At 36.3% G+C, this 26,677-nt stretch overlaps 2 protein-coding genes across 3 annotated transcripts in view; one reads left to right on the top strand and one right to left on the bottom strand.

Annotated features, from left to right (window-relative positions):
• CENPP (centromere protein P) overlaps positions 1-23,728 on the bottom strand; it is a 112,072-nt gene extending 88,344 nt beyond the window's left edge. Inside the window, exons 1-5 of the mRNA XM_065749860.1 lie at positions 23,578-23,728; positions 22,670-22,827; positions 22,223-22,311; positions 19,241-19,329; positions 12,360-12,456 (exon numbers count right to left, since the gene is read on the bottom strand). Of these exons, the coding sequence (XP_065605932.1) occupies positions 12,360-12,456; positions 19,241-19,329; positions 22,223-22,311; positions 22,670-22,827; positions 23,578-23,714 (570 nt within the window). The 5' untranslated portion in view covers positions 23,715-23,728. The remainder of the gene's footprint in view (positions 1-12,359; positions 12,457-19,240; positions 19,330-22,222; positions 22,312-22,669; positions 22,828-23,577) is intronic.
• On the top strand, positions 19-8,631 carry OGN (osteoglycin). 2 transcript variants are annotated; one of them, XM_065749321.1, is made up of 7 exons: positions 19-104; positions 1,098-1,350; positions 5,176-5,260; positions 5,884-6,042; positions 6,654-6,856; positions 7,396-7,491; positions 8,080-8,631. In XM_065749321.1, exons 2-7 carry the CDS (start codon positions 1,183-1,185, stop codon positions 8,248-8,250), a joined length of 882 nt encoding a protein of 293 aa, XP_065605393.1. In that variant the 5' UTR covers positions 19-104; positions 1,098-1,182; the 3' UTR covers positions 8,251-8,631. The 2 variants fall into 2 exon arrangements, with proteins under 2 accessions (XP_065605393.1, XP_065605392.1); XM_065749320.1 differs by lacking the exon at positions 19-104 and adding an exon at positions 272-429.
• Positions 23,729-26,677: the final 2,949 nt, after the last annotated feature.

The raw sequence follows: 26,677 nt of genomic DNA, 5'->3' as shown, positions 1-26,677 counted from the left end.
TAGCTAAACCATTAAACAAAATGGATAACACATGCCTTGTTACAGAACTCTAGCCTGCACAATTAATACTCGATTCAGAGAAAAAGCCTTCGCAATTAGAAAGGGTAAGTCACCACACAGCAGAAAACTACTGCTTTACCACGTAGGATGAACCAGACTGGATAACATTTGCAAATGTTAAATCTAAGTACAGCCCCCTGCTCCAGGATATTACCTCTTACCCTAGGGACAGAATGCTGGCAAAGCATTTTTTACCCCATGGAAAGCACTTTTAAGACTGTCAATCTTGGAAAACTTATTCATTGTATTGCAACCTGGACGCAATTCATAACTTTACTCTTTTATCAGTCTACTTTGGTTTAACATATGCCTAAAAGAATAGCTGGTTTTAGGACACAGTCACAGAAGAACTTGGAATCTGCTAAAACGGTAGGTGGACTTTTTTTTCCTGAAAGTACCTTCACCTAAAGCACATGAACCTAAAGCTTAAATAAAGCACTTAATTACAGCAAGCAGAGCAAAATGCTGAGTAAAGATAGATTTTAAGAAATACTGTGTAGGTATTTAAAATGCTTTAAAATAGTACTTATAGCCTCCATTCCAACCCCAGCTGAGTACAACCTGTAAAATATTACTGGAGGGAGAAGAAAGGGAGGGAGGGAAGATTATATTTTGCTGTTTGCTTTGAAACGTAAAGACAAAGGCAATGAGAAAGATTTTCAAATCCAAATGCTTTATAGCAACATATTTTGACAACAGAGAAAAATCTCTCATTTTAATTAGTTAAGACATATATATGCCAAGTGTTTAATAAAATGCTTTACAAAATCCTCCTGCTTTAGCAGAAAGTCCTTTAGCAGAAATAACACTCTGGCAAATAGGCAGATAGGTAATATTTTCTTTGCTAGTTTGGAAAAGGCTGTTAATTATTTCCTAGTTTCATTTCACATTAATAACACCTTTTTATAATACTTCAGTCTAATTAAAGAATACCAAGAGTTAAAAGTTGTTCCATGTTCCTTATGCGTTAGAAACCTCTGCCAACTAGTTCTCTAGGCTTTAAATATTGTTTTGACGGATTGCATTTTCATTTCCAGTCACAAAGAAAGTATTCTCCACAGTCAACACACGAGCAGACCTTCACCAGCTCAGTGAAAGCAAGTACATTGTTTGGTGAGAAAAATGAAGACATTGCAGGCTACTTTTTTCCTGGTTGCGTTTGTACCTTTGGTGAAGTCAGCACCACCTACACAGCAAGATTCAAGCAAGTTTTATGACTATGATACTGACATTGCCACGGGAAGCCTGATCCAGCAGGATTATGAAATGCTGTCCAAGGATCTAAGAAAGGTATTTTATTTATATAATCAGTTTAATATTTTAACTGCTAAACATTATATAAACGAATAAGATGTTACATGTCTGTCTTTATTGAGAAGCCTTTTAATAATGGCAAAACACAGAACAGTTACAGAAATAAGAAAGCCACTCAAATTAAAACCACAAAAACAATACTCTTGCTATAGTCCAAGAAGCCCCAAAAAAGACATGCTTTTGCAACTAACACCAAAGCACTGATTTTAACTCTGCTGTAACTGTGTGCCTACTGTTTTAGGAGTTTCAAGAGGGATACATACTAGCATACCAGCTAGACAGTTTGAGTGACGTTGTATTAATAAAGTAAGTTTGAATTCAAATTAAAGAGGGTAATTTTTTCCACTGATTTTTGTTATTTAATATCAAATAAATACTTGAAACAATTTTACAATATGCAACCTGTCATTCTAAACCACAGCTTTTCTTTTTACTCAAGCTATCGACCACAGCTTTTCTTTTTACTCAAGCTATCGTGTTTTTTGCTTTTTTTTTTTTCTCCCCTCCCCCAGGTTATTTTGGCTTGTTTTGATTTTGCAATTTTGAGGTACTCCAGAACGTCCAGGGCTGCGGATGTCACCTACCATGTTAACACTTTGAGACTCTTTAACAATAAAAATACATTGTGACACTCACTAGCACCCCCATACGGTCAAACAGTCAACTCGGAACCATTTTGCTGCAGCTCTACACAGGAGCCTGTAAATTTAAGCACTGGAACAGGAGATACAAAAATGAATTAAATCAAGTGCAACAGCCACAGCTGAAAGGGACAGTGAAAACCCCCATCTCCTTACAATAAATGTGTCTGATAATGAAATAAAAGGGGAGAGCAAACAATAAGTGGTGTAAGCAATAAAATCCAGCACATCTATAGAAAAATCATATATATCATATATATCATATATATATATATATATATATATATATATGTATTTTAAGTATTTTTCCAGTTTTACTTAAATTATGGCTTTCCATGCTAGGCTAAAAAACAGCAGCTAAATATTTATGTTAGAAATTAACTGGGAATTCTTAAATCTGGCATGTGCCTGAGTGACGTAGTAACATCTTTCATAAACTTCTGAACAAGACCCTTTAAGATGACTCAACAAATAAATGACAACCCAATCAACAAGTAAGATTTTTTTACATTGCTACATATTTTAACTTTAACACGCAAAGCACAGCATCAAATGGCATTCTCTACTAACATTGTTCTCTGAAAGTACACCACTACTCACAATAGGATTATACCTACAAGGAAGTAGCACCAGCAGATATCCCACAGACTAAGCAATGTCTGTGCTGGCAGCTCCATAAACTAGAGGTCTACTAAAGGCCAACAGTTCTGCTCAAGATAATTCCAGGAATGCAATCGGTCATTATTTCCACCAGGTCAGTTCTCCAATGACATGTTTTCATTGCAAAATATTAAATTAGTTCCATATGTGCAACAAATAGTTCTGTACAAATTCCACTGTCCCCAGCTTAAGTCACTGCATATGCAGGCAAGTATTCTATTCAATTATAATAGAAATCCTAGCTTCCAGAATATTTCAGCTAACTGAAATATGTGCCAATAGTTTCCTTCAACTTGCCCAATCAGAAAATCTTGATCTTGCATCAGAAAGCCAACTCCTTACTGTATACTGAATCAAATTAAATTCCCACATTAGAAGTACCATCTACCTCTATTTGAGGTAGTGATCAAGTACAATGCCTATTGTTCAAAACCAAAGCTGCTCCAATCTGACACCATTCACCTCACTGAATATAAACACTGAACTTTATAACACACCCTTCTTTGCTATCAGGATGAATCAATTACTTTGCAGAAGAAGTTCTAAAGATGTTTAAAGTGTTTAGATGTCACATGGTAGTCTGATTTTGTATGGGGAATTAATATATGTGGAGTAAGATGCAAGTAGAATTGAAGTTTGAAAATATATCAATACTCCTTCAGAGTACTATACTCTATAAATGCAAGTAATTAATTTTCTGCTGCTATAATCCAAGAATCTTCTGCACCAATGTTCCATGGCTACAATTTTTTTTTTATCTTACCACAAAGCACATCCAATATATTAGCTATTTATACTTCTTTGTTAAGAGGGTGGGTGGGAATATATTGCTTGTGTATTTAACATTATTCAGTTCAGCTTTTAATTTTTGTGTTGTTTTTTTTTTCTTTCTGTTGTTGACATATCCTGCTTTCAGAAATTAGTTGTTCACTGTATTCTGCAAAGAACTTGCATATTCATCCTTAGATCCCATCTCAAGCAGGATATCATTTTAGAAACCTACACCTGGTACAGATATGCTACATCAGCAATCATTCTTTACTGGCCTCGATACCCATCAGGATCATGATTTCACATGCCTAATCAACACAGCTATGCAAACTAAACATTTTTCAGAAACTTGTAAGATTTGCTGCTTGTTTGTCTTCAGTGTATTCAGCTTACACTCCAGCTTCCCTACATCAAATACTGGAAGTCTCTCGCTCTGCACAGAAGCTCCATGCTTCAACTGCTGAACTGCCACCAGCAGTCCAATTTAGGTAATGTCCCATCGTTAACAGATCAACCTCTCCCAAACATCACAAAAACAACTCACACAAAAGAGCTATAGCCTGGGTAGAGAGACACAGGAAAAGCCAAGAGACGGATGATTCACAAGCCAAAAGGGTCACAGTGACAGAAGCTGGCCAAGATATTTATTTCTCAAGCTCAAGTGGTGGTAACTTACTTACTTTGCAATAAATGAGACCAAGTTAGTACCTAAAGTAAACTGACAGTATTTTCCCACTGCTCTAGGAAGTGATATGTGTGCTACATGCCTCAACAAAGAAGCTAAAAATAAAGAAAGATTTGTTTCTGTGGTAGCAACTGATACACACAGAATCTCTCTTCGTTGGTTGCTGTACCCAGGCCAGGATCCTGATCATTAAGCACACTTAAAGAAAATAGTTCTCCACAGCTAAGTACGCCACAGCACATGTTACTCTGTTCTACAACTATCTCCCATCAAAAATGGCAATAAATGATGCTAGCAGTCAACCCAACACCTCCCTCCAAACATTAATATATGCAAACTATGATCCACTGTATGCATACTGTAAGTCTAGAAATAGTATGTACTTCTCTAAAATTCCTTTTTATTGTATTCAGTGAAAATTTATCTTTTCCAACATTACCCAAGGCTCTGTTTGTTAGCAGCCCAGGTTTTAATATAGACTTAAGGACAGTTTAATGAAATTGTACTGCTAAATTTTAGCCAATACCTAGAAGGAACATGTATATAAACCAAGTTTTTCAAGCCATTGTAATTTTAAATAACTTCAAATGCAAGAAAAATTAAGGATATAATTTTAACTCAATCTAACTTATAAGAATTCCCTCAAATTTTTCATGCTTTCTACAAAATCTTCTGCCTCCTGAAGTGCAGGTTTTTGTAGACATTCATTGCTTACACATTCTTTCCTCATCATCACATGGTCTGCATGTCTTCCTACTCTGCATGTTTCTAGTCTGCACCTTTCTACTCTTTTTTCCTTATGAATATTGGTCTTATCCAAAGAACAGTAGCAGTTCAACTTCCTGTCTCGTCTTTTAAAAGGAAGAGCTCATGTACAAAAGGTATATAATATTGCATTAGTCATCCAGTGTAAAAGAATAATTTAAAAATTAAATATCACAAGATGATACAACACAGGAAGCTCATTTTAAAAGATATACTATTTAAAAATCTTGAAATATTCTGTTCATTGCTTTTTTAAATAACATTTGCTCTTACACAAAGGATGGAAATAATGTTTCTCTTGACACTGGCCTGAGACTGCAAGCAGATGACAGTGAACTGAGTGCCAGACCCACAAAGGATACAAGTAAGTTAACCTTGGATATATGGATACCACTCTATTCATAAAAGAATTAATGCAAAGAAGAAATGAGCAGTAATTCATTAACATGTATGATGGACAGGACAAGTCATAACAGGCTTATCCTGCATTAAAGTAGATACAGTTTGTCTCATTACTTAACAGCTCTTAAAAAACACAGTAAATAACAGATTTCCTAAGCTATTATAGAATTATAATCACTAGTTTTTATACATGTAACTACACAAAATTGCTAGGAGTAAAACAGAATAGACTTGACCCTGCCAGAAATGCAGAGCGATTATGATATCAAGTGTGAGTACTTTCAGATGTATCTAATGCACGGGGTTGCAGTCAAACTCAAACTGCTCTAAGCCAATTAAAGAATGAAATAATGTTAACCTTTACAGTATTTCAAGACAGGTTCAGGTAAAAACAGTGTATAGATGTGGTATGAAAATAGACTACAAAAAAGATTAAAAATACCCCAAAGTTTTAAATATTGCTAGAAGAACAATTAAAATTTTAATAGATGATCTTAGAAGATACAATAAATAAATAATTTGAATACTGAAGCTTATGTTAGTTGATTAACTTTTAACTGACAACTCAAAATACTTCGCTTTCAGATTTGCCTACTTGTCTGCTCTGCGTGTGTTTAAGTGGATCAGTGTATTGTGAGGAAATAGATATTGAAGCTGTACCTCCACTGCCAAAGGAAACAGCATATCTTTATGCACGATTTAATAAAATAAAAAGGATAGCTGTCTCAGATTTTGCTGACATTAGTAAGTAACATTCAGATTTTAATTTGTTTACCTGATAACTCATCTGCTGGTGCTCTTTTTCACTGTGCTATAATTAACAAAATAAAATTTCTATAATTAACAAAATAATATTTATAGTTCGTTTTGCTAGTTTACATGATGTGCCTTATCTAATTCAGTGGCTGTATTAGCAATGGAACTATGAAGGCAATATGGAAACCCATTTCAGCCCACATATCCATCTTAATATTTCCAAACCATCAAGGAATTGTTAAACACAAAATTTAATTGTATGCCAGCCAGGCCTGAACAATCATGTGTCTTTCTTTCAAATACTCCAGAGACCTTGCCTACCTTCTTCACATTAAGATGTGGCAAATTCTACTGTTATCTAAAATCATGTTGTCTCTATGCAAACAGAAAAGATCTCATATACATACACACACACAAACTCATTTATTTAATCAAATTTATGAATATAAATAAAATTTGTAGTTTGTGATCTATAAATCTAAGTACTAGTAGGGTGGAACAACTATAGTCACTGTAATATCTAACATAAAGCCATGCATTTTTCACATGTTATGTAATTCTGCGTCCAGTATTTAAACTTCCACTTCTTTTGTGTAAAGCTACTCTGAGAAGAATTGATTTTAGCGGGAATATGATAGAAGAAATAGAAGATGGAGCCTTTTCAAAGCTTTTGTTATTGGAAGAACTTTCTCTTGCTGAAAACCGACTTGTAAAACTTCCAGTTCTACCTCCCAAACTAACAACATTTAATGCAAACCAAAACAGAATCAAAAGCAGAGGAATCAAAAACAATGCTTTCAAGGTAAGTCAAAGATCATAATCTGGGTAGGCAAAGTAAATAAAATGAGTAACCATAACATCCAATATATCATCACATTGATTTGTCCTGTACTGCTGCATCCAAGAAATAAAGTGGGACAAGGAAGCATTTAAGTGTTGTGAAGGCACTCTGGACTAACAGCTCTTTGTACACTTGCTCTCTCGTGTAGTTCTTCTAAAAAATTTAACATATAATCTTACATACTTCCTTTTTCACTCTCTCATGCACACACAGAGATGGTTCTAATAGAGGCCTGTGGATCACAGAATTGATAACAAAAAATGACACCTTTAAAGTCGTGCCAAGTTTTATAACCAGAACACTGACATGGAAATTTCTAGAACATAAAGGCCTGTTCTAGGAGTTTCTTGATAAAACAGAATTCAACATTCACAACAAAAGAATGTTTCCTGTCAGATCCCTTTATAGGCTTTATCTGCGACTCAGAAGAAATGCAGATGTCTAATAACAGATATGAAAATAAGTAATATCAGCACTGATTCTCTCTTTTGTTCCACTAGAAACTGACAAATTTGGCCTACCTCTACTTAGGACATAACGCACTGGAATCTGTTCCTCTTAACCTACCAGAAAGTCTGCGCATTCTGCACCTTCAGGTATTTTTGAAGTATTTATGGTTAACAGTAGATTATGAAAAGAGTGAGTGGTTGCACAAACCTAACTTTACATCCTTCTAAGACATTTTACACTGCAGTTGTGCTCAGCTCTATAGTGCTCCTCCAAACATAACAGTTTACTTCTACTCTGTATGGTCACAACTATTCAGTGTTCAACCTGTTTATCTTTATTAAAATACAAGAGAAAAAAGCAGTTAAGTCTTAACTCTCCCTAGAGTTAAGTAAAATTAAATAATCCTTGCTGTCAGAAGTTGTTGACTAACTACCACGCAAGAATTTGTCATAAATTTCTGTATACCAAGATTAAGAAATTGAAAAGATTAAAAAAATAAAATAAAAAAAAGAGTACTAATCTTTGGTCAACAATAGATTTCAAATATCAGTAACAAGCTCAAATTGTTTACTGATTGGTTTGAAAAACCTTGATTCTTACCTACCTGTAACGCAAATCAATACCAGAGCCAATAAATTGAGAGTAAGAGGAAAGTTAAAGCTCAACAATTCTCAACTTGTATGTGTGTAAACGCATTCATTTTCTTAAAAATCTCAATTTGTTTTGTTTTGCAGCACAACAATATTACTACAATCACCGATGACACTTTCTGCAAGTCTAATAACACACGTTACATTCGCACACGTATGGATGAGATAAGGATGGAAGGAAATCCAATCCTCTTGGCAAAGCATGTCAATGCTTTTTCCTGCTTGAGAACACTGCCTGTAGGAACATATTACTAGGCCACTACTCATGTAAAAACATGTGCCAAAACTCAAGCATGAAAACAAAAGATCACTGTTATTACTGTTTACATGTTTGTATCTTCTCCCCTACTAAAGCAATTTTCCCTGCATACCCAGAACCAGGTTGAAATAGGGTTCTCCTCTGAAATAATTATTTCTAAGCAGCCATCTGTTTAGCAGTTACAATGCCACCAATACTTTCAGAATCTTTTGTTAATCGAGGAGTAAAAATAGTTACATACACATATATATACTTGCAACTTTTAATCCAGCAGTTACTCATTACATGCACGTAAAATCCTGCAACTGTTACTTCACATTTCTTACCAGTTTCCAGACAATGAATGTATTTTACTTCGACAAACCAAAACATACCTTGAGTAAGCTAAATTTTTTTACTCCAACCACATTTGTTTTGACCTGAGACGAAAATTTTTCAGTTAAAATTTCAAGATTGTATGGAAAAAATATTGCATTTGAAGAAAAGTTATGTTTAGAGTCATGATTTCTCCAAGTTTAACGCAAATGGAACATTTCAAAGTATGTGTCAAATCTTCTTTCAATATTTTTCTTCCAAAATAATCTAAATGCCATTATATATTACAATGGAATGTATGCATATAAACTCATTCAACTGTATATGTTACATATAAAGAATTTTACACATTATATTTTTGATTTAAATATATAATATATATAGACATTTCATTCAGCTGTGCTCATCAGAGTCATTCTTGCCACTTCAGCTTTTCCATTTTAATACAGTCGTAAAATACAGCAGGGTATGACTCAAGCACTTTTTATTTTTTTTAATTAAGACATGACGTAGACTGAGCCTTTTTCCTCTGCTTTTTCTTGACAGGAAATGTGACAGTACGATTAACTACAAATTGAAATCATGCTTTTACCTGTAAACGAGCAGGTTTTCAACTAGAAGTCAGTTCAAAGAAACAAATATCTTTGTACCCAATACTTTCACTATATACATAAAAATAACATATCTTTAAAATTTAAAGTTAATTCTAACATAACACTATTTTTAAAATAACACTTTTTAAAATAGTGTTAACCTCAAAAAAGTTGAACAAGTATTATTTCACTCAACTACTTCAAACCAGTCTATTAAAAAGACAAAACATGTGCAGACCTCAACAGACCATTTATAACTTATTACATAAACACAATATTTCCTATTACTCAACTACACACTTCCACTTACTTGTCAATTTGTCTCCTCAAATACCAACCAGAAGTTTAAACTCTTCTAACAGACATATGCCAAAAAAGTGCTAATTCCTATCACTAAATCAACATTGTACTAACCTTGAAGCTAGTGTAGATTTCTGATTTGTAGAAATAGTTAAGCACAAATGCATGATGATGTATCACTACCACCAAAATCAATATTGATTTTATAAGATATTTTGTATTAATTATGTCTATCTTATTTAGCTAAACTTTGATTTGTTAGTGCTTATGCTCTAGAGAATTATTACTGAATTTAATCTTAATTCTGAACATACTGATGCTCTGCCACTAAGAGTGCTCAGATCTAGGTGATCGTGTCAAGCACCAACTGTGAGTTCATCTTTCGTGAAAGAGGATGCAATTATGAAAATCAAGATAAAATATTTTCACCCTGAATCTGTTGGTCAAGAAAAGCAAAGCAGTCCCCATCTTTTCCATTTAAATGTTTTAATATAACAAGTAAGAATTTCCATTGTTCTGATATACCTGAGAATAAAACCAAGTCCTACAGTGAAAATAAAATATGGTGTTCATTTTTTCATATAAATCTTGAAACTGTTCTATCTCCAGGCATTTAGGGAAAGATAGATAAACCACTGCAGAACACATCAAAACATATAAATTTGGATTGGATTTGGTATATCAGGAAAGAAATGAAAGCCACAAATTCTCATCACAGTTTGGTAAGTAAAACATAGAAAATGTGGTTAGAAGTACAGTAACATGACATAAATAGTCATAAATAATTGCAACTTCACAAAGCCCTTTCCAATATTAATGGGATCAGTAAATACCAAAAGTCTTCCTATTATTTCCATATGAAAACAATCATGTGCAAATATATACACGTGTATGTAACATACACATGCATGCAAACACACTAGGATCTAACCATTACCACATCATGAATCTTATAGACAGTTGTTGCATATATTTTTGAGAAAGTACTAAATATCAACAGTAATTTAATGCTCTTAATATTTTGCAAGCAAAACAGAAATAGACAACTGGCATATTCTGTAAGCCCCACATAGGCATTGAATTATCTCATGAGTTTTGATTTCCTCTCCCCACTTGCAGCAACTTAACTCATTAAAACTTGAAGAAAAGAGCTTCAGTATGTTTTTCTGCTTCTATTTTTGTGACCTTTATTAATGTCAAGCTGAATGTATACCATTCTTTCCTCCCCCCCTTCATCTGTTTCTATTCTGTATTTTTAATAAAATGAACTTCTCATTAATATCAGCTTCAACAGTCTTTTTCCAACAATGCCTTCACAGTTGCATAGCAGTCTAAGGGTGCATCTAGACCAGAAAATTATTTGTAGATGTAAATCCATTTTGCAAATGGAATATTATCACTGAAATGCAGCAAGTTCTACAATTTAAATAACATCAGGTGATCATCACACAGAAGACAGCAAAAAAAACCATAGGCTAGGATATGTGGGATAATCATTTCACTCTTCAAAAGCTGCTAAAGTCCTATTTTGGAGGCTTTTTTTCCACAAGAAAATAGAACTATCAGCAGAAGGTAGCAGCATTATACTGAATGCATTTTGTGTATGAATCATGCATCTTGTATCCCAATTTGTTTCAGTAAAAATTCACACCTGCTCAAGCACAACATTAGGGAATACATAATGCAGAGCACAGAATGTTTTTAACAAAGCACTGCTGTAGTCACACCTACTTTAACTGCTCCTGCACACAAGAAAAGCCTTTTGTCAAATATATTGCAAGTTGTTTTCTGTTTATTTACAGTTATCCATCCCATGATTATTTTTCGTTAAGCGAAAAAAAAACACATTACAACATTGCCATTTCTGATTATCAGCTTTCTTTTTTGTCATCTACCTGAAGTAGTCATTATTACTTCAAGCATCCGAATGGTTATTACTTTCTTTTCAAGTACCACAGTTAACAGGAGAAAAAAAAAATATAAAAAAAATCTATCTTTCCTGTTCTTACCCTACACAATGTCAGAACCATTGTAAGTACTGTCTATTTCTCATAGCCTGGGTGATTTTCTTTTAGATAATTAAAAAAAACCACAAACTAAAAGCAAAAAAAACAAACAAAACAAACAAACAAAAAAAAACCAACATCCCAATTAAGTCTTTCCTCTAGTGCTGTGCAGTTAGCTGACTATACAATTAAAGTCTAGCTATAGCTACTATAAAACAATAAAGCAGCTAAACATCCTCCCATATCATCACCCATTCCTCATATAAGATGTTCTGTTTGCAAGACCATGGTACTATATTGTTATTATTTTTACTTTGCGAGACAGCTTCTTATCTTAAAACCAGTACAAAGACAAAGTAAACATGCCAAATAACAGTAACATAAAACAAATATTATTTTCCAGTACAGAGGGAGGAACAGTTATCCCCCGTTCAAGTAAAATATTTCAGAACTGGAAGTGCTGTAGCCCAAACACATACTCTCACACTTTCAAAAGAGACAGATCCAGTCCTTTAGAAGGAACACTTAAAAGCCAAACATCACAAGTACTATTTTAATTTTTCCTTTTGCCATTTTTTTCATTTGTTATTGTTCTTCAAAATGAAATCTAACAGCAATAAACAACTGTGTTGCTCCTCCACAGAAAAGGCACTGATATTCTTATTTTCCTCCATGTATAAGGAACACAGTAGCATGGTAAAAACCATGTAAATGCCAAGCCAGAGCACCGCCCCTTGAACACAAACATCTTGAGCTAATATTCTCTTTTCCTAACACATAAAATTAAGATTTCCAGACCATACTGAAGAACACAAAGTTCACCTTCATTGCTTTTTTAGTCAACCACTTAGGCATCAGAGTATTCATATAGAAAACTTTGATAGACAGTACCTTGAAATGTGAGAATGTGCACCTACGATGTTCACACCACTTAGTATAAGACAAAAGGCTTCTGAAAAACAGCAAAAGACTTCCGTGTTCTTTAGCACTGCAAAAGAAAAATATACTGTTTATGCCAAACAGAACAAGTAAGAATTACCAATTCTATAGCCTAAAATTTGCACTTTTACTTTAAAGAAGCTGTATTTAGTAGAAGGAAAATAAATAAAAGATGAGCTAAGCATTTCAAGCTTCTCAAAAAGATAAGCTGCAACAGAATTAGGCCTATACATAAAACGGGATAAATAGTCAAAGCAGTTCCCCTGCAGAGTCTTAGTTGGACTTCAGGCTTGTTCATTAATCTCTTCCTCCTGAATAAATTCCCAAGTGCTTCATCGTAAAACAGTAACCTGTAGAATTGGTAAAATGATTACATTTCTAGGCACGGAGTAATCCTCTGCTTTTTGTCCTACTCAACCGAATCTTTGAATGAAACTTATTACCTGACTCTGCCTAAATCATATTCAGTCTTTTCAAGATTAACCTTGAAACTACATCAAGCAAGAAAGTCTTCTCATTAAACAACGCCTGGCAAATTTGATCTAAAAATAACTTAAAATACAGTTACATCTTCATTCAACTTTCATCAAGTAAAGTGGTGATGTTCTCAGTAATCAGTAGAGTAGGGCTGGGGGAGGAAAAAGTGATGCAAATGAATCTGCAACTGAGAAATGGGCTGCAGAGATATTAGAGCCCATTCTATGCAGAAACTAATAACCCAGGATGGAGCTGAACCAATCCTTGCAAGTCCCCCCTCAGTACTTCCAGTTTTAGACTCTCACATGATTTAGCAGTTCACTTACATATGGATACAATACAGCTTCATTCATCTCAACAATCCTATGCTTGCACTAAATAATTCTCTCAGCCCCTAGTGTTCTACACATTTCCTCAATATGAACATAGCCAGAGTGGACTCTGTTGTGCTTACAGTTTACATCATAAGACTGAAATGTAAATGATATTTTGGCAAGGAAATATTTCAACAGCAATACACTACAGAAAATACAAATGCTTTTCACTTATAAAGCCACTGAAAAGAGAGGGATCAGCAGCAGTCACTTCCAGGCAATTACTTCCTGAGTAATTTTCAATACAAAAGACAAAATGTAAGGCAATTAAGGAACAGTTCCTATTGTTTTGGCTTTGCTCTTTTCAGAGTAACTGAACAACATCAACTGCAAATATTCAAGTACAATGATTCCACACTCAATATGAGATTTTTCCATTTCTGCTGACCGCAGTTAACAAACAGAAGCAGCTTTTCTACTCCAATGACTGGCACTGAAGTTACTTTCGTTACATGCTTACTGCTGCGTCCTCCAGCAGAACTAAGTTTGCATGGCAATTAAAACGTATACAAGCAAAACATTTTCAGTAAGACACCATTACTCTCCCTCCGAAATGTTCCATGAAAGTAGTCAAAGGATATCAGTAATGTGCAAAAATTTTCCATGAAACAGTCAGAATCAATTTTATTAAGAGATGTGAACACTTAAGGTAGGTACCATCAGAGAATTAGAGATCATCTAACAAGAAACATAAACAGACTTTATTCACCCCCTTTAGTATAAGAAGCTATATATATGCTTTAATCTGAAGAAGAAATATAATTCCTCCACAAAAATTCATCACAGAGAATACCAAAGACAGACTAGACAAAATAGATCAAGAGCTGGTTTGAGGAGAGAAGGAGGGAGGATATGTTTGATCTAGTTTAAAACAGTTTGCCATGTCACTATCAGACCATCTAAAAAGTTGCTCTCCCTCCTGTTTATAAGCTCCCTTCAAGTACTGGGAGGCTGCAGTAAGGTCTCCCTGGGGCCTCCTCTTCTTCAGGCTGAACACCTCCAGCTACCTCAGCCTGTCTTTGCGAAATAGGTGCTCCAGCCCTCTGAGCACCTTTGTGGTCTCCTTCAGTCTCACTCCAACAGCTCAATGTCTCTTGTGCTAGGGGCCCTAAGCCTGGAAGTAGAGATCCACAAGGAGCCTCACAAGGGCAGAGCAGAGTGGTACAATCTCCTCCCTAACCCTGCTCCCACTCCTCTCTTGATGCAGCCCAAGTTACTGTTGGCCTTCTGGTCTGCAAGTACACACTACTGGCTCACCTGGAACTTTTTGAACCTTAGGTCCCTCAAGTTCTTCTCTTCCTTCCCAAGCTCATTCAGGTCCCTCTGGATGGGTTCACTTCCTTCAGCACAACTCAGCTTGGTGTGTCCTCCAGACTTGCTGAAGGTACACTTGACCCCACTGTCCAGGTTGTTGATAAGGATACTGAAGAGCACCAGTCTCAAGGCTGAACCCTAGGAGATACTACTCACCAGCCCTAACCTGGACACAGAGCAACTCTCTACCTGCAGCCATCCAGCCAATTCCTTCTTCATCAAATAATTCACCCTTCAAATCCCTCTCTCTCCAACATAGAGAAAAGGATGTAATGCAGGACCTCATTGAATGCCTTGCAGAAATTCAGACTTCTAATATCTTTCCTGTTTGAGATAAGCTATTCTTTTTTGGATTTTCAGAACAGGTGAGAGCCAAACTTGAAGCCCATAACAGAATGGCTGCAAGTGTATTACTGACTCACTTCAGCAGTTCAAGTGAGAACTTTGCCTCAGGTCCAGCTTTATTTAGTGTATAAGGAACAGCAACACATTACAGAAACCGGAAAAAAAATAAATGTGACATTCATTCAGATTCTGAAAATGTAAAAGAAAAGCCAAACAAGTTTTATCCTAGCCTGGAAAGAACAACATCATTAAAGGAAATTACTCAAGTAGTCACAACTGCCAGGAAAGCCCAGCCAAGATAAAAAAAACATGCTGGCAGCACAGGCTAAATTGAATCCCTGGAAGAAAGTAGACACACACTAATCTACAGCAGCTAACTGTCTCTGTGTCCCTGACAGGATTTTGTTTTACTTTTTTTTTTTTTTTTTTAAACCTCAACTCACAATCATTTATATTAAGTCTGTACACAGTATAGTAAAATTCTAGACTTTAAAGACCACTCACATCTCGCTATCTAGCAAACATGATTTTACACATACAGCATTGTGCCTTTTAAGCCGGCATATATAGAAGGTAAGGATACAAACATTTTCAACAATTTACATACTTGAAAGCTCTTCAGAATGGCCTTTTTGATGAGTATCCACTTTTAAGCGGTTTAAAATAATATCACAAACCTTATGACATTGTTAGAACACAATGTTACTTGCTTTTTTAGGCAACATAGTAGACAGAAGTTCTCAAGACTAGATCATCAAGTAGAGAAATACAGATTTTTATAACAACTTCGGAGAACCAGTTGCATCAAGCATTTTAAGAGGCATAAAAAAATGGTTAAGGTATCAAAAGGAAACTGCAGTGCTGAAAGAAAGGACTTTTAATTCTTGATTCCCAAGTTTGAAACTCATTAGGCAGCAAGGACCTCTCTATTTACTGTCTTTTGTTGAGTGACTTTTTACCAGTACTATTATTCTCCAATTGAAGAGTGAAAAAGATAATACAGTATGCCATCCTTGCACCATCCAACTTTATCCCTGAATGATGCTGATGAACGGCAGTTTAAAAAAAATAATAATTTGACTTTGAAGTTCCCTGGATCGGAGAGCCAAAAAGCTACATGTGAGCAGTTTTTCAATTAACTACCTGACAGCACTTAAACTACTCATAAGAAAATGAACGATATTGGGTTTAGAATAGGTAAATTCCTAATTAGCATAAATAAGCTTAATTCCTAATGCAGAAGTGAATTCCCACAAATCCTAACATACTGAGAATACCTTCAGAATAATATGAGGACTGCTCTGAAAGTAATGCCTCGTATCCTATTACGTTGGCAGAATGGCAGCGGGGGTTAAACTTTCCCTCCAACATTCCATAACATTTTGATGCCATACAAGAGATGTCAGCAGATGAGCAGAATGAGAAAATGGCATCTGACACTGAAGCATGTATGGAGCAAATGTGTGCCATTGAATTCCTCCATGCAGAAACAAACTACATCTGCTAATATTCATCAATGCTTGCTGAACATTTATGGAGACCAAATAGTGGATTTGAGCCCAGTGAGGCAGTGGGTATTGCATTTCATCAGTGGCAACGGTGCATCACCTCTGCTGGTACAGATTTTGACAACTAGGGTGTGCAGGCACTTTTTCCAGCAATGCTGAAGAAAACACAGAGTTAATGGTGGAAGGCAGTATTGAAATATTATGTTCTGTAGCTGAGAATTTGCTCTATCAAATAGTGTTGTGCTCTGCATATCTGTTGCAGATTCTATGGAAATAAATAGGAGTGCTAAACATATAATGATGTACTATTACATTAAATTTTAAACCTCTTTTTGGAAAGAACTAAGGAATACAAACTGTCACTAAACAAAAAACTTTCCTACGAACAGAAAACATCAATCTCCAAAGCCAACATAACGTAAGAGAGAAGCTATCCAAAGACAGCATTTTCAGGCAGTGTTAACTATGCATCAGGTTAAAATCACATGCCCTTCATCCAAGTACCATTTCCTTTTACACTATAACAAACAAAAAAGCATCTAAGAAGCACTAAAGTTGTACCACTATTTAAGGGTTCAGTACGTCAGGCTCCTTGCGCTAGGACACAAAACCAAGGAATTACTTTTACAGCTGTAGGAATAATTTATGCTTCACCTCACTTCCAAGACAGCAAGTCCATGCAGTGTTTGACGTAATGCATACCTTCCACAAATCCTTCACTATGCCTGTTAATTCTATTAATTACTAAAACACATCAGCAGATTTCCAACATAGTCCTCCTAAGTAGTCTATGCAGTCGCTCATTTCCCATTACCTATTAGACTAGTTAAGTTATAAAAAGAAGAAATAGGAAAGAGGATTTTTCATGGATATTGTACTTTTCAGTACTATAATAAATTTTAACTTAGGTTATAACTTGTGCAAGCAGACATGAGCTAAATTCAAAAATAGAAGTGTTGTGATTCTATCTCTATAGACATTTTTATTGTTACAGCATGTTTATGGAAGAGTACACCTCTCAAAGTAAATACTGTATTCCAACAGTACCTTGTCAAAAAATTAACTTGAATTTTCCTTCTTTTAAAAACATGCTGCTCAAGTACTTCATTATTCGTGTTTTTTTCCAAAGCAGGATGGGCTTGGGAATTAGAACTGACTGCCAAGTTTTTAACTCCAGTGCTATTGAAGGTCCTTTTCTGTCATACATTATGAAAAATATAACCAAAAAAATAAGAATGATGGAGAGAAAAAAAATCAGGACACCAGAGAAAAATGCACTTGGCAAGTTTGGGCCATAGAAGCGAAAGAAAAAAGTGGTGGGGAGACTGAAAAGAACAAAACCAGATTAATGGGGACAAGAAATGGGGGAAAGGAGGGAAGAGGCAGGAATCAAAATTCTAAAAGCAACTGGGACAGTGAAGAATGAAAGAGCTAACTGGGAAAAAAGTCTGAAACTAGACTTGAGAAGAAGGGATTGGGAACGAGAGTAAGAAACTATAAGGGGGAATGAGGAAACAAACCTTAAAGAGGCATCACAATCAGATTAAGTCAGTATAAGGATGCACAGCTGTCTAAACAGATATTGCCTATATGAGCTCCACTCTGGCCACATATTTTCTGCCTTAGATTAGTAATAAATGTAAAAGCAGTAAGTTATATTTAGACATCATCATTAATTACTCTTTCAACCAGCTGAGTACATTGGAATCATTTACCTTGCAGCATAATGAATTTAAACACTGGAATGAGAACAACAGATGATGCATGCAAATAGAAGCTAAAGAGAAAGCAGAACTGTTTGGTTTACTGATAGCAAATTGCCTTAACTCACATTACTTATGAACACTTACATTTACTACGAATACTTGAGTAACATGGAAAAGAACAAGGATAGTGAAAAAAACAGAGGCAAAACAGGAATGTTCAAGCCAGAATGAAAGTCTGAAGCTATTTCAATGCTTTAGTTTCTGGTATAACCATCAAATCCCAAGACAACTATGCTGTCAAAAAATACATATAAATAAATAGAGTAATTTCCTTTCCTAAATCCTGCTTCCTGAGAGAAATCAACTACTATTCTTCCTCCTACCACTAGCTATAGTAGATTTGCATGGAAATTCAAAATTTCTAAACAAAGCACTCAGCCGTGTCTACAAACTAATTAAGCCTAAGGTAACTTAACAAACCTTTCTTCTTTCCAAACCACTTGCTTTCCCCCTCCCTTCTCAAGTCTAAAAATAAACACATTAAAGGACAGGATTAAGTTAGCTACCAGTAATAATAAATAATTATAATGTGGAGATAATGGGATTGAGTGTGTCCTCAGCAAGTTTGCAGTTGACACAACAGCAGGAAAGAATTTCATTCAGAAAAACCTTAACAAGCTTGAAAGGTGGACCCATGCAAACCTCATGAAGTTCAACAAGGCCAAGAGCAAGGTCCTGCATCTGCATCAGGGCAATCTCTAACATCATACTATGTACCAAAAGCTGATAAGTTTATGATTACATGAATCTGAGTTTATCTTGTTACCTATTTCTCTAAACCAAATATTTTTAAACATCTAAAGCATATTACAACCCCAAACGCGTTCCTTTTTGACAAGAACTCATTTAAACCCTTTCAGGCCCTATGAATGATGTCCATTTCATCTCGTCTCCACAAGAATATGGACTCATGATAGGCAGTGTTAAGGTTGGGTTAACAGTACATTACCAACTGAAGAAACCGTCAGCAGCTTTCATCAGAACCCTGTATGGCTTCAGCATCAGATAGCCTATAAATAACTTTTCTTAAACAAAAAACTCCACTTTACCTGGACACCAACTTGCTTAATTCCGATTGTTGTCCAAATTCCATCACAATGTTGAGATCAGTAATAGAAGCAGACACATTGTCCATGTTCTAGATTGGACAAACAACAATGCAACATTTTAGAAGTTTCTCTTGAAAGAAATATAAAAACACACATATAAAATAAACCAAAATATATACAAATACTGCTACATATGAAAATAATAAAATGATGATTTTAAGTTGTCTTACTTGCCTGAAAATTTTCTTGCATTTCAACAATATCAGCATTATCCAGGCAACAAAGATTTTGGAGTAATATCTAAGCTACTCAACACAGAGAATAGGCATGAAAAAAGACTTCCTTATAATTAATTCATATACTTACTTCCATGCCACTTTTACTTAAGACTCATCATTTTTCAATGCAATTCCTCCATCACATAAACCAGAAAACTCAAGTATAATATCTATTTTGGAAAACATCCTAACCCTTAAATCCTAAAACTCAGAAGTCCTTTTCCTGCTTGCATTCCTTCCCTTTTACAACCTACTGTTTTATATCAATTTCTTGTCTCTTTTTACAATAACATTTTACTCAGGGATACCTAATAATAAAATGTTTCCAAATTAAAACACCTAATCTAAGAAAACATGGAGAAATGAAGCCATGGAAAAATTTATATCTTTTTTCTATGTATTCTTGAGCACACCACAGAAATTCAGCAGATAAGAGCAAATGAAAAATAATACCTTGAAGGCCATAGCAATTGTTTCACTTTATCATGGAGACTTTTTACTTTTCCTTATTCCTTATTCCCACTAGAAGGAAATGGCAACAGAGGAAACTAATGGGAAAAGCTGGAATCAAATGCAAACATTCCACAGCAATCCTTAGTACCAATTAGACAGAAACACTGCCAACACTGCCCTCAGCAGGGATACAGAAAGCAAACCAAGATGCTGCGAAGTTTAATGATTTGGGTAAGTAACATCAGGAAAAAAGCATTTTAAATTTAGAGCAAAAGGTTCAACACATGCACAGAGGAGCTGCTAGCAGTTATAAACTAATATGCTATCCTCTAAGAAAACTGCTTTTCCAGGAATCGGGATAAGAACATCAGCTAAGATGTCACTGATGTCATTCCAAGGTCACATAAAAGCATTTAAATGAAAACTCTTGAGAAGAACGTAATTTTTTAATAATTGCTTTCTCGATGGTTTTAGATCTATTTGGGCAAATTTTCAAGCTAATTCTATGCATCTGTTCCTAATATCTAAAAATAATATGAAGGGAAGTAAGTAATAAATGCTTTTATATTAAATAGCTTTCTTCATCCACATTTTGACCTTTGTGCGCAAGAACAAACAAATAGAATCTTCCTTGCTTGCACTGCAAGCTGGCAAAACACTAGTCAGCTTTGGAATACAAATTATCTGCTAGTCTGATGCCATATCAAAACTTCACAACACCCAAGCCATTATGTTTGGATTTGTACAACAGCAATAAGAAAAAAAGCCTTTAAAACCATTCAGGTTCATACATATACACAAAAACTGTGCAAAGGAACATAAATAACTCTGTTTTTGCAACCATATGAGTACTTCTTGACTTGTGTAGGTAACACCAAAAATAAAAGCCTAACGATATGGATGGGGGAAAAAAAAATAAAAAATGCTCAGTATTTGTGTCTGCTTGACTAATTGACAATTTTCCTGAACATGTCCACAACTTAAAGACCAAAAAGCACAAAATGTTGGTGATACAAATTTGATTAACTTGTCTCTACTGTATTTTAAATTGTAATCTACAGGTACTATGCATATTAATTTTTTGCATGACCTAATCTTATTAATTACACTTAAAATTCTATATTTCTATTAACTGAAGCTTTGTTTTTTAATACAAAAACACTTACTTTACTATGTATCACTTATCTGTACGAAGTATAATTCTGACAGGACTGGTTTTGAGTGTTAAGCAGGCAAGTACTGCCATCTAGTGGTAAAAGGTATTTAAACCTCACAAATACACTCAACTGTCAGATTATTCATAATCTGTGCTCCATTAAGAACAATTACCAAAGAACACAATTTATCATTCCAAAGGATCATATAGATGACAAACATAATCAAGCCCTGCAGGTTATTTCCACGCCTAAAGCTAAATTTTACACATCAACACTAATATAGTACCACGAGGACTTTTATGTTCTAAGCCATACTTAGCAAAATTACTTCATTCAACTAAACCCTTGAAGTTCCATATAACACAATATACACGAGTATCTAAATATTCATTTTCTAAATACATAATGGCTTCTCTTAAGCTTACAAAGAGAAGATGCTTTTTTTACATGACAAACCAGTTTTTAACACCATCAGGCCCAAACACTATGTAAAAGCAACCTTTAAAGTTCAGCTGAAAGCAAAGTTTTCCTGAGAAGAAAGCTTCCCAATGTCAAAAAAAAAAAAAAGAAAAGTTATTACAAACTGGGGTAGCAGCTCTTTTCCACTGCTTAGCATTCCAAATTCCATGCTAATAGACTCTGGTAACAGCTTCCTTACAAAAAGTTTGTCATAATTAGTGTAACTGCAGTCTCCGCGATGTAATGTTGATTCACACTAATGAAGTGAGTAGGAGTATGGACAAAAAAGAAACTGTTTCTGCTTTTAAAGTTTCAGCATTTCTTCTGTTCCCTCAAGAGATGTGGGACTTGAGATTTTCCATTCTCCAGTTCAAGATAGCCATTTGTAGGAGAATGTGGTAAGAATTTCGTGACCGGATGTGGAACTTGAACTTAAGAATTATTCTGCTTGGATGCATGTGAAATTTGAAAGCTGGGTCCATCTGCCATGGAGAGGTTTAGACCAAGGAAACTCAGCCATAATGATAAATACCAGTTAAAGTTTTCAGCTGAAAAATTAAGTATTAACTTTCATTCATTTGAAGTTATGCTTGCTATTTTTTTATTTTTATTTTTTAATATACATTGACAGTTACCTGCATGTCAAGAAGCTGGAATTCCAAGCAAAAAGACAAGAACTGGCATTTTCCTGATATACTGTGTGTTGCAACTGTTTTATTTGCAGCTGTTATTAGGAAAAAAAAAAGTTAACAAAATACTTAATTATAACTCTATTCAACTATTACTGTATTTCTTCCATTAGTCATGTTTAAAGTACTAAACAATACTGTCCTTCACAGAAATAATTAAATTAAGTTAAACACATCAAGAAAAACAACAACAAACTTCATAGGAGACTTCTGCTTTTCCACTTGGTAAAATACAGTGCTTGCTCCAAAACTATTTTGTCAGTAAAGGCATTTTGAAATACAACAGAATTTTCTTTCTGCTAACAGTTAAAGTGGAATTACAACATGCATCGCAAATGTAATCAGCTGAAACACATTCAGTATGGCACAGGTAACAGCCACAGAAATGCTTACTTTTTTCTAATGTTTTCTTAGAATGACGTGTGATCTGAATACCAAGAAAATTCATTAAAAAGGAGAGATCCCTCTCCAGACTTTCAATTTCCTGTATCAGGTACAATGGAGATCGATGTCCCTTATGTCCTCCCTGAAATTCTCTTTGGAAAAATTCTCTAGAACAGAAAAAAAAAAAAGAAAGAAATAAGAGATAAACGTATGATAAAGAAACAATCAAAAGACACAAGAGATAAGAAAGTGTTTTGTCAAATCAGTACAGCAATGATGTTAAATTAAAGGTATTTGTACTTTGTTCAGAGTACTTCCAGCCCAAGATCAGCTGTCAGGGGTCTAATTGCAGATAGAACTCTAACCTAAGAAATACTTTGTGTTCACTTCCAGGCAGACAAAATCTTTATTTTCAATTTTTATATGAAAGCAGTTGGAGGAACACACTGCAAAAGCAAGCTGTGATGCCATTAGCAACCTGAGTGACATAGCTTATCTACCAAATATACTTCGGGTTTGGAAGATCAATTAAAAAATGAGTAAGCCTTGAGGCTGCACTTTTACAGTGTATTTCCAGTCACACCTATACATGTCCTCAGCTTTTTTTGTTGTTGTTAAACAATGTACACATGCACAAGTTTGCAGGGTCCACACATAAATTGATATTATGCTCAGATTACTATGATTCCTTTCTTTACAGAAAAAGGAAAACAAAATACCCACACAGATTGCACTAAAAAGAAATTAACAGCTTATTATTTTTAATCTTTTAGCATAATTGATCCATTTTCTAAAGAAGATCTGCATCACAACAGCATTGCAAAAACAAGTAAAAGTCCCAATGTCACAATATAAAGGCAAAAGCTTAACAAGGATTTTGATAAATATCACTAAACCAACATATGCAGAAAACATACTTTGACTTCAGTACTTCTTCATCAGAAAAAAAGGAGGACTCATGTTGGATATCTTCATATTTTTCAGACAGCAGTTTAATCTCTTCCTCCAGTGACTGAATTTCATCTTCATAAACTTGGTAAACACTCTTGTCCATTTCCCACACTCCAAGTTACTAGATAAAACAAATGTATCCATTAAATCCCACCTCCCCCAAAAATGGGTCAATTTTCATAGTGAATTTTATCCAAAATAATTAATTTTAAAAAACAAATATGACATTAGGCAACATTTCACCTGCCACAGCATGAAGCAATTCAATTGTATCTCACGTCTCTTGAAAATTAGAGAATTGATAACTACAATTTTAAGTATCCTGAGTAGCTCTGACAAATACAATGATTTACACTGTGGTAATGAATGCTGTAGAATTAAGCAATGCTGTTTGCTATGGAAGATTAAACTAACATATAAGCCTTGATATTCAGCAACTAAATTCAGCAGGAATTCTGCCATCAGCCTGAAAATAGAACTAGGCTTCAGGGCAAGCAGTAGAACTCTACTCTTGATACTACAGCATTTTGTCACCAATGCAATTCCTACTTAAAATCTAAAGAAGCCCCATTGGAAGGGCATTGGTCTACAAGAAGATGGGAGAAAAATTAGCTTTTTCCATGCAATTCTGAATGTAACAACACTTCCTAAATAACACGGTAGCTCACCCTGCCAACAGCGTCATAAAGATGAAAAAGCTTGTTCCCAGCAAACATAGGAAGCTGAAAGATACCAGTAAGAAACTGATGGAGAACAAACCTCTACCTCGAAATAAAAAAATAAAAACTTAAAATATACATATCTGAAGTATGTAACAATTTGGAGAAAATAAAAGTGTTTTTGTTAATTCCTTGAAAATATAAGTCAATGGGTCCAAATGTAACTCTTCTAGTAATTGCAAGACATAAATCGCTGTACAACTTACAAATACAAAAGCTAAAAGAGAAAACTAGCTCAGAAGGATTTCTTTGAGAACCTTGACGTGCAGTGTCACGTAGGAAGGCAGCTCTACCTGCAGCTGCTGTAACAGAACGTGATGCCGCCCCGGCCCATTATAACGCACCACCTGCTGGACGAAGCACAGCTGCTCACACAGAACACTAAAGCAAAAACGAGCAAAAAGCAACGAGGAGACACAAGGAGCAGTCACCTTTCCCACACAGACAGAGGACGCGAGATGACAACGCGGGCACGGAGCGCCCACCGTAAGCACTGCAAACGCAAACGGAGGCGGTGGAAGTTAGCGGAGCACAACCGCCCCTAAGGGAAACCGCCACCACTGGCGGCCCGCGGCTTCGAAGTGCGCGCCTAGCCCGAGCCCTGGGCGCTACCACTGCCCGAGTGGGGGTTGCAGCTCAGTGCCGCTGCCCTCAGGAATCAGTGAGCCGCCGGAAGGGCGTGTCCCAAGGCCGTTATTCGCGATAAATTATAAAGGCTTTATTTACGCAGCTATTTACGCTTGTGGGAGATTTGCTTTTTTTTTTATATCCTCTTATGTCTTGCGGAAAATCCCCCTCCCTTTCTTTCCACTTGGTTGCGCCCAAATCTCCTGCCATTCCCCGGAACTGCGTGCTTCTCTCAAAGCCGTCCGGCCGCAAACAGGAACCCGGCAGCGGTGAGGGCAGCGGCGGGAAGGGGCGCGGCACGTGGCGGTGGTGAGGCACCGTCTCCTCGCGGCTGGAGGGGGTGGGGGCCGCGCTAAGGACGCCTCAGTCCCCGCGGCGTTTCTTTCTTCTCCCTCGCGTTGTTGTTTCTTTTTTCTTCCTATTTAAAGCTTGTGGTGCGCGCGTTTGTCTTGTGCTGTTTGCGTGTCGTGGTGCGTCTTGCTGCTGCTTTTGTCCGTCTTTTCCTGCCGTTGCAGTCTGCGTGCTGCTGGGTAGTTCTGTATGGCAGGCGGGCTTTGTGACTCCTGAGCTTCCCTTGGGAGCTGGGGTCCTGGTGGGCAGCGTGCCCTTGAGTCCGGCGAGCCAGTGCTCGCCCAGCTGGACGAGGGAAGTGGTCCGCCCCCTCTGCTGTGCCCTATGAGGCCGCACCTGCGCTGCTGTGTCCGGTTCTGGGCTCCCCAGTTCAACAACGGCAAGAGACTGCTGGGGAGAGCCCAGCAGAGGGCTGGAAAGGTGGTTGGGGCCTAGGGCATCTCCTTTGTGAGGAAAGAGAGACCTGGGGCTGGTCAGCCTGGAAAAGAGGGCTGAGGGGAGTCTTGTTAGTGCTTGTGTATATCTAATGGTGGGGCTCAAATGAATGAGGCACGGTGAGCACATGGTGCCCAGCGACAGGACAGGCAGTGGAAACAAACTGGAGCACAGCAATTTCCATGCAAACGTGTTAAGAACCCCTTTGGTATGAGGGTGGCAGCACTGGAACGAGCTCCCAGAGAAAACATGGGCTTTCTGTCTCTGAAGATATTTAAAATCCAGCTGGGTGCTTCGCTGTGCAGTCTGCTTTAGCAGGAGTGTTGGACTAGGTGATCTCCAGAGGTCCTTTCCAGCCCCTAGGATTCCATGATTCCTAATCGGTCCAATGTGAGTTTGTCCTGCATTGAAGCTTTTAGCTCTATGTATTCGAACAGTGCACGTGTGTGTTCATGTAAATATATGCAAACACATAAATACTGTAGATGTACACAAACAAATTGTGCTTCTACATGGTCAAGTGCCATCAGCTGGGTTGCTTCATCCCAGGGCCTCCTTTGCTCCTGTTTCTTTTTTAAATATTTGAACAATGAGAGGTTGGTGAGTGGCTACTGGAAAGTAAGAGGGATGAGCTTATGTTTTGGGTTCCTCTGTTTTTGCTGTTGTTCCCCCTTGAAAACTTGTTAAGCTAGAAGGGGTTGTGTGTCTGCATGAGCTTGTCAGAGAGCTGCAGTGGCTTTTGCTGCTCCTGAGGCAGTGATACAGCTCCCTACTTGCTCCCAGACTCTGCCTGGCTGCTGCTTTTCTCACCTCCTGGTTCCTTAACTGTTTCATAACTTTTTCCCTTATCAAGACAGTTGTAGTCCAAAACATTTTTCTCTGAGGTTCTTTGTGGAAAGCTTCTGATGGAATGTTTTTTTTCATAATTTGGTAT

The sequence above is a fragment of the Cyrtonyx montezumae genome, unplaced genomic scaffold, assembly GCF_038088225.1.
Source record: "Cyrtonyx montezumae isolate F1298 unplaced genomic scaffold, pur_monq_1.0 scaffold_6, whole genome shotgun sequence".
NCBI classification, from domain to species: domain Eukaryota; kingdom Metazoa; phylum Chordata; class Aves; order Galliformes; family Odontophoridae; genus Cyrtonyx; species Cyrtonyx montezumae.
This window is presented reverse-complemented; position numbering and strand designations above follow the sequence as displayed.

Bases quoted from the DNA above. Each gene is read 5' to 3' on its own strand.
- OGN (XM_065749321.1), top strand. From the start codon at position 1,183: ATGAAGACATTGCAGGCTACTTTTTTCCTGGTTGCGTTTGTACCTTTG. The intron at 5,261-5,883 runs GTAAGTTAACCT...CTTCGCTTTCAG, and splicing joins CAGACCCACAAAGGATACAA to ATTTGCCTACTTGTCTGCTC. The intron at 6,857-7,395 runs GTAAGTCAAAGA...TTGTTCCACTAG, and splicing joins TCAAAAACAATGCTTTCAAG to AAACTGACAAATTTGGCCTA.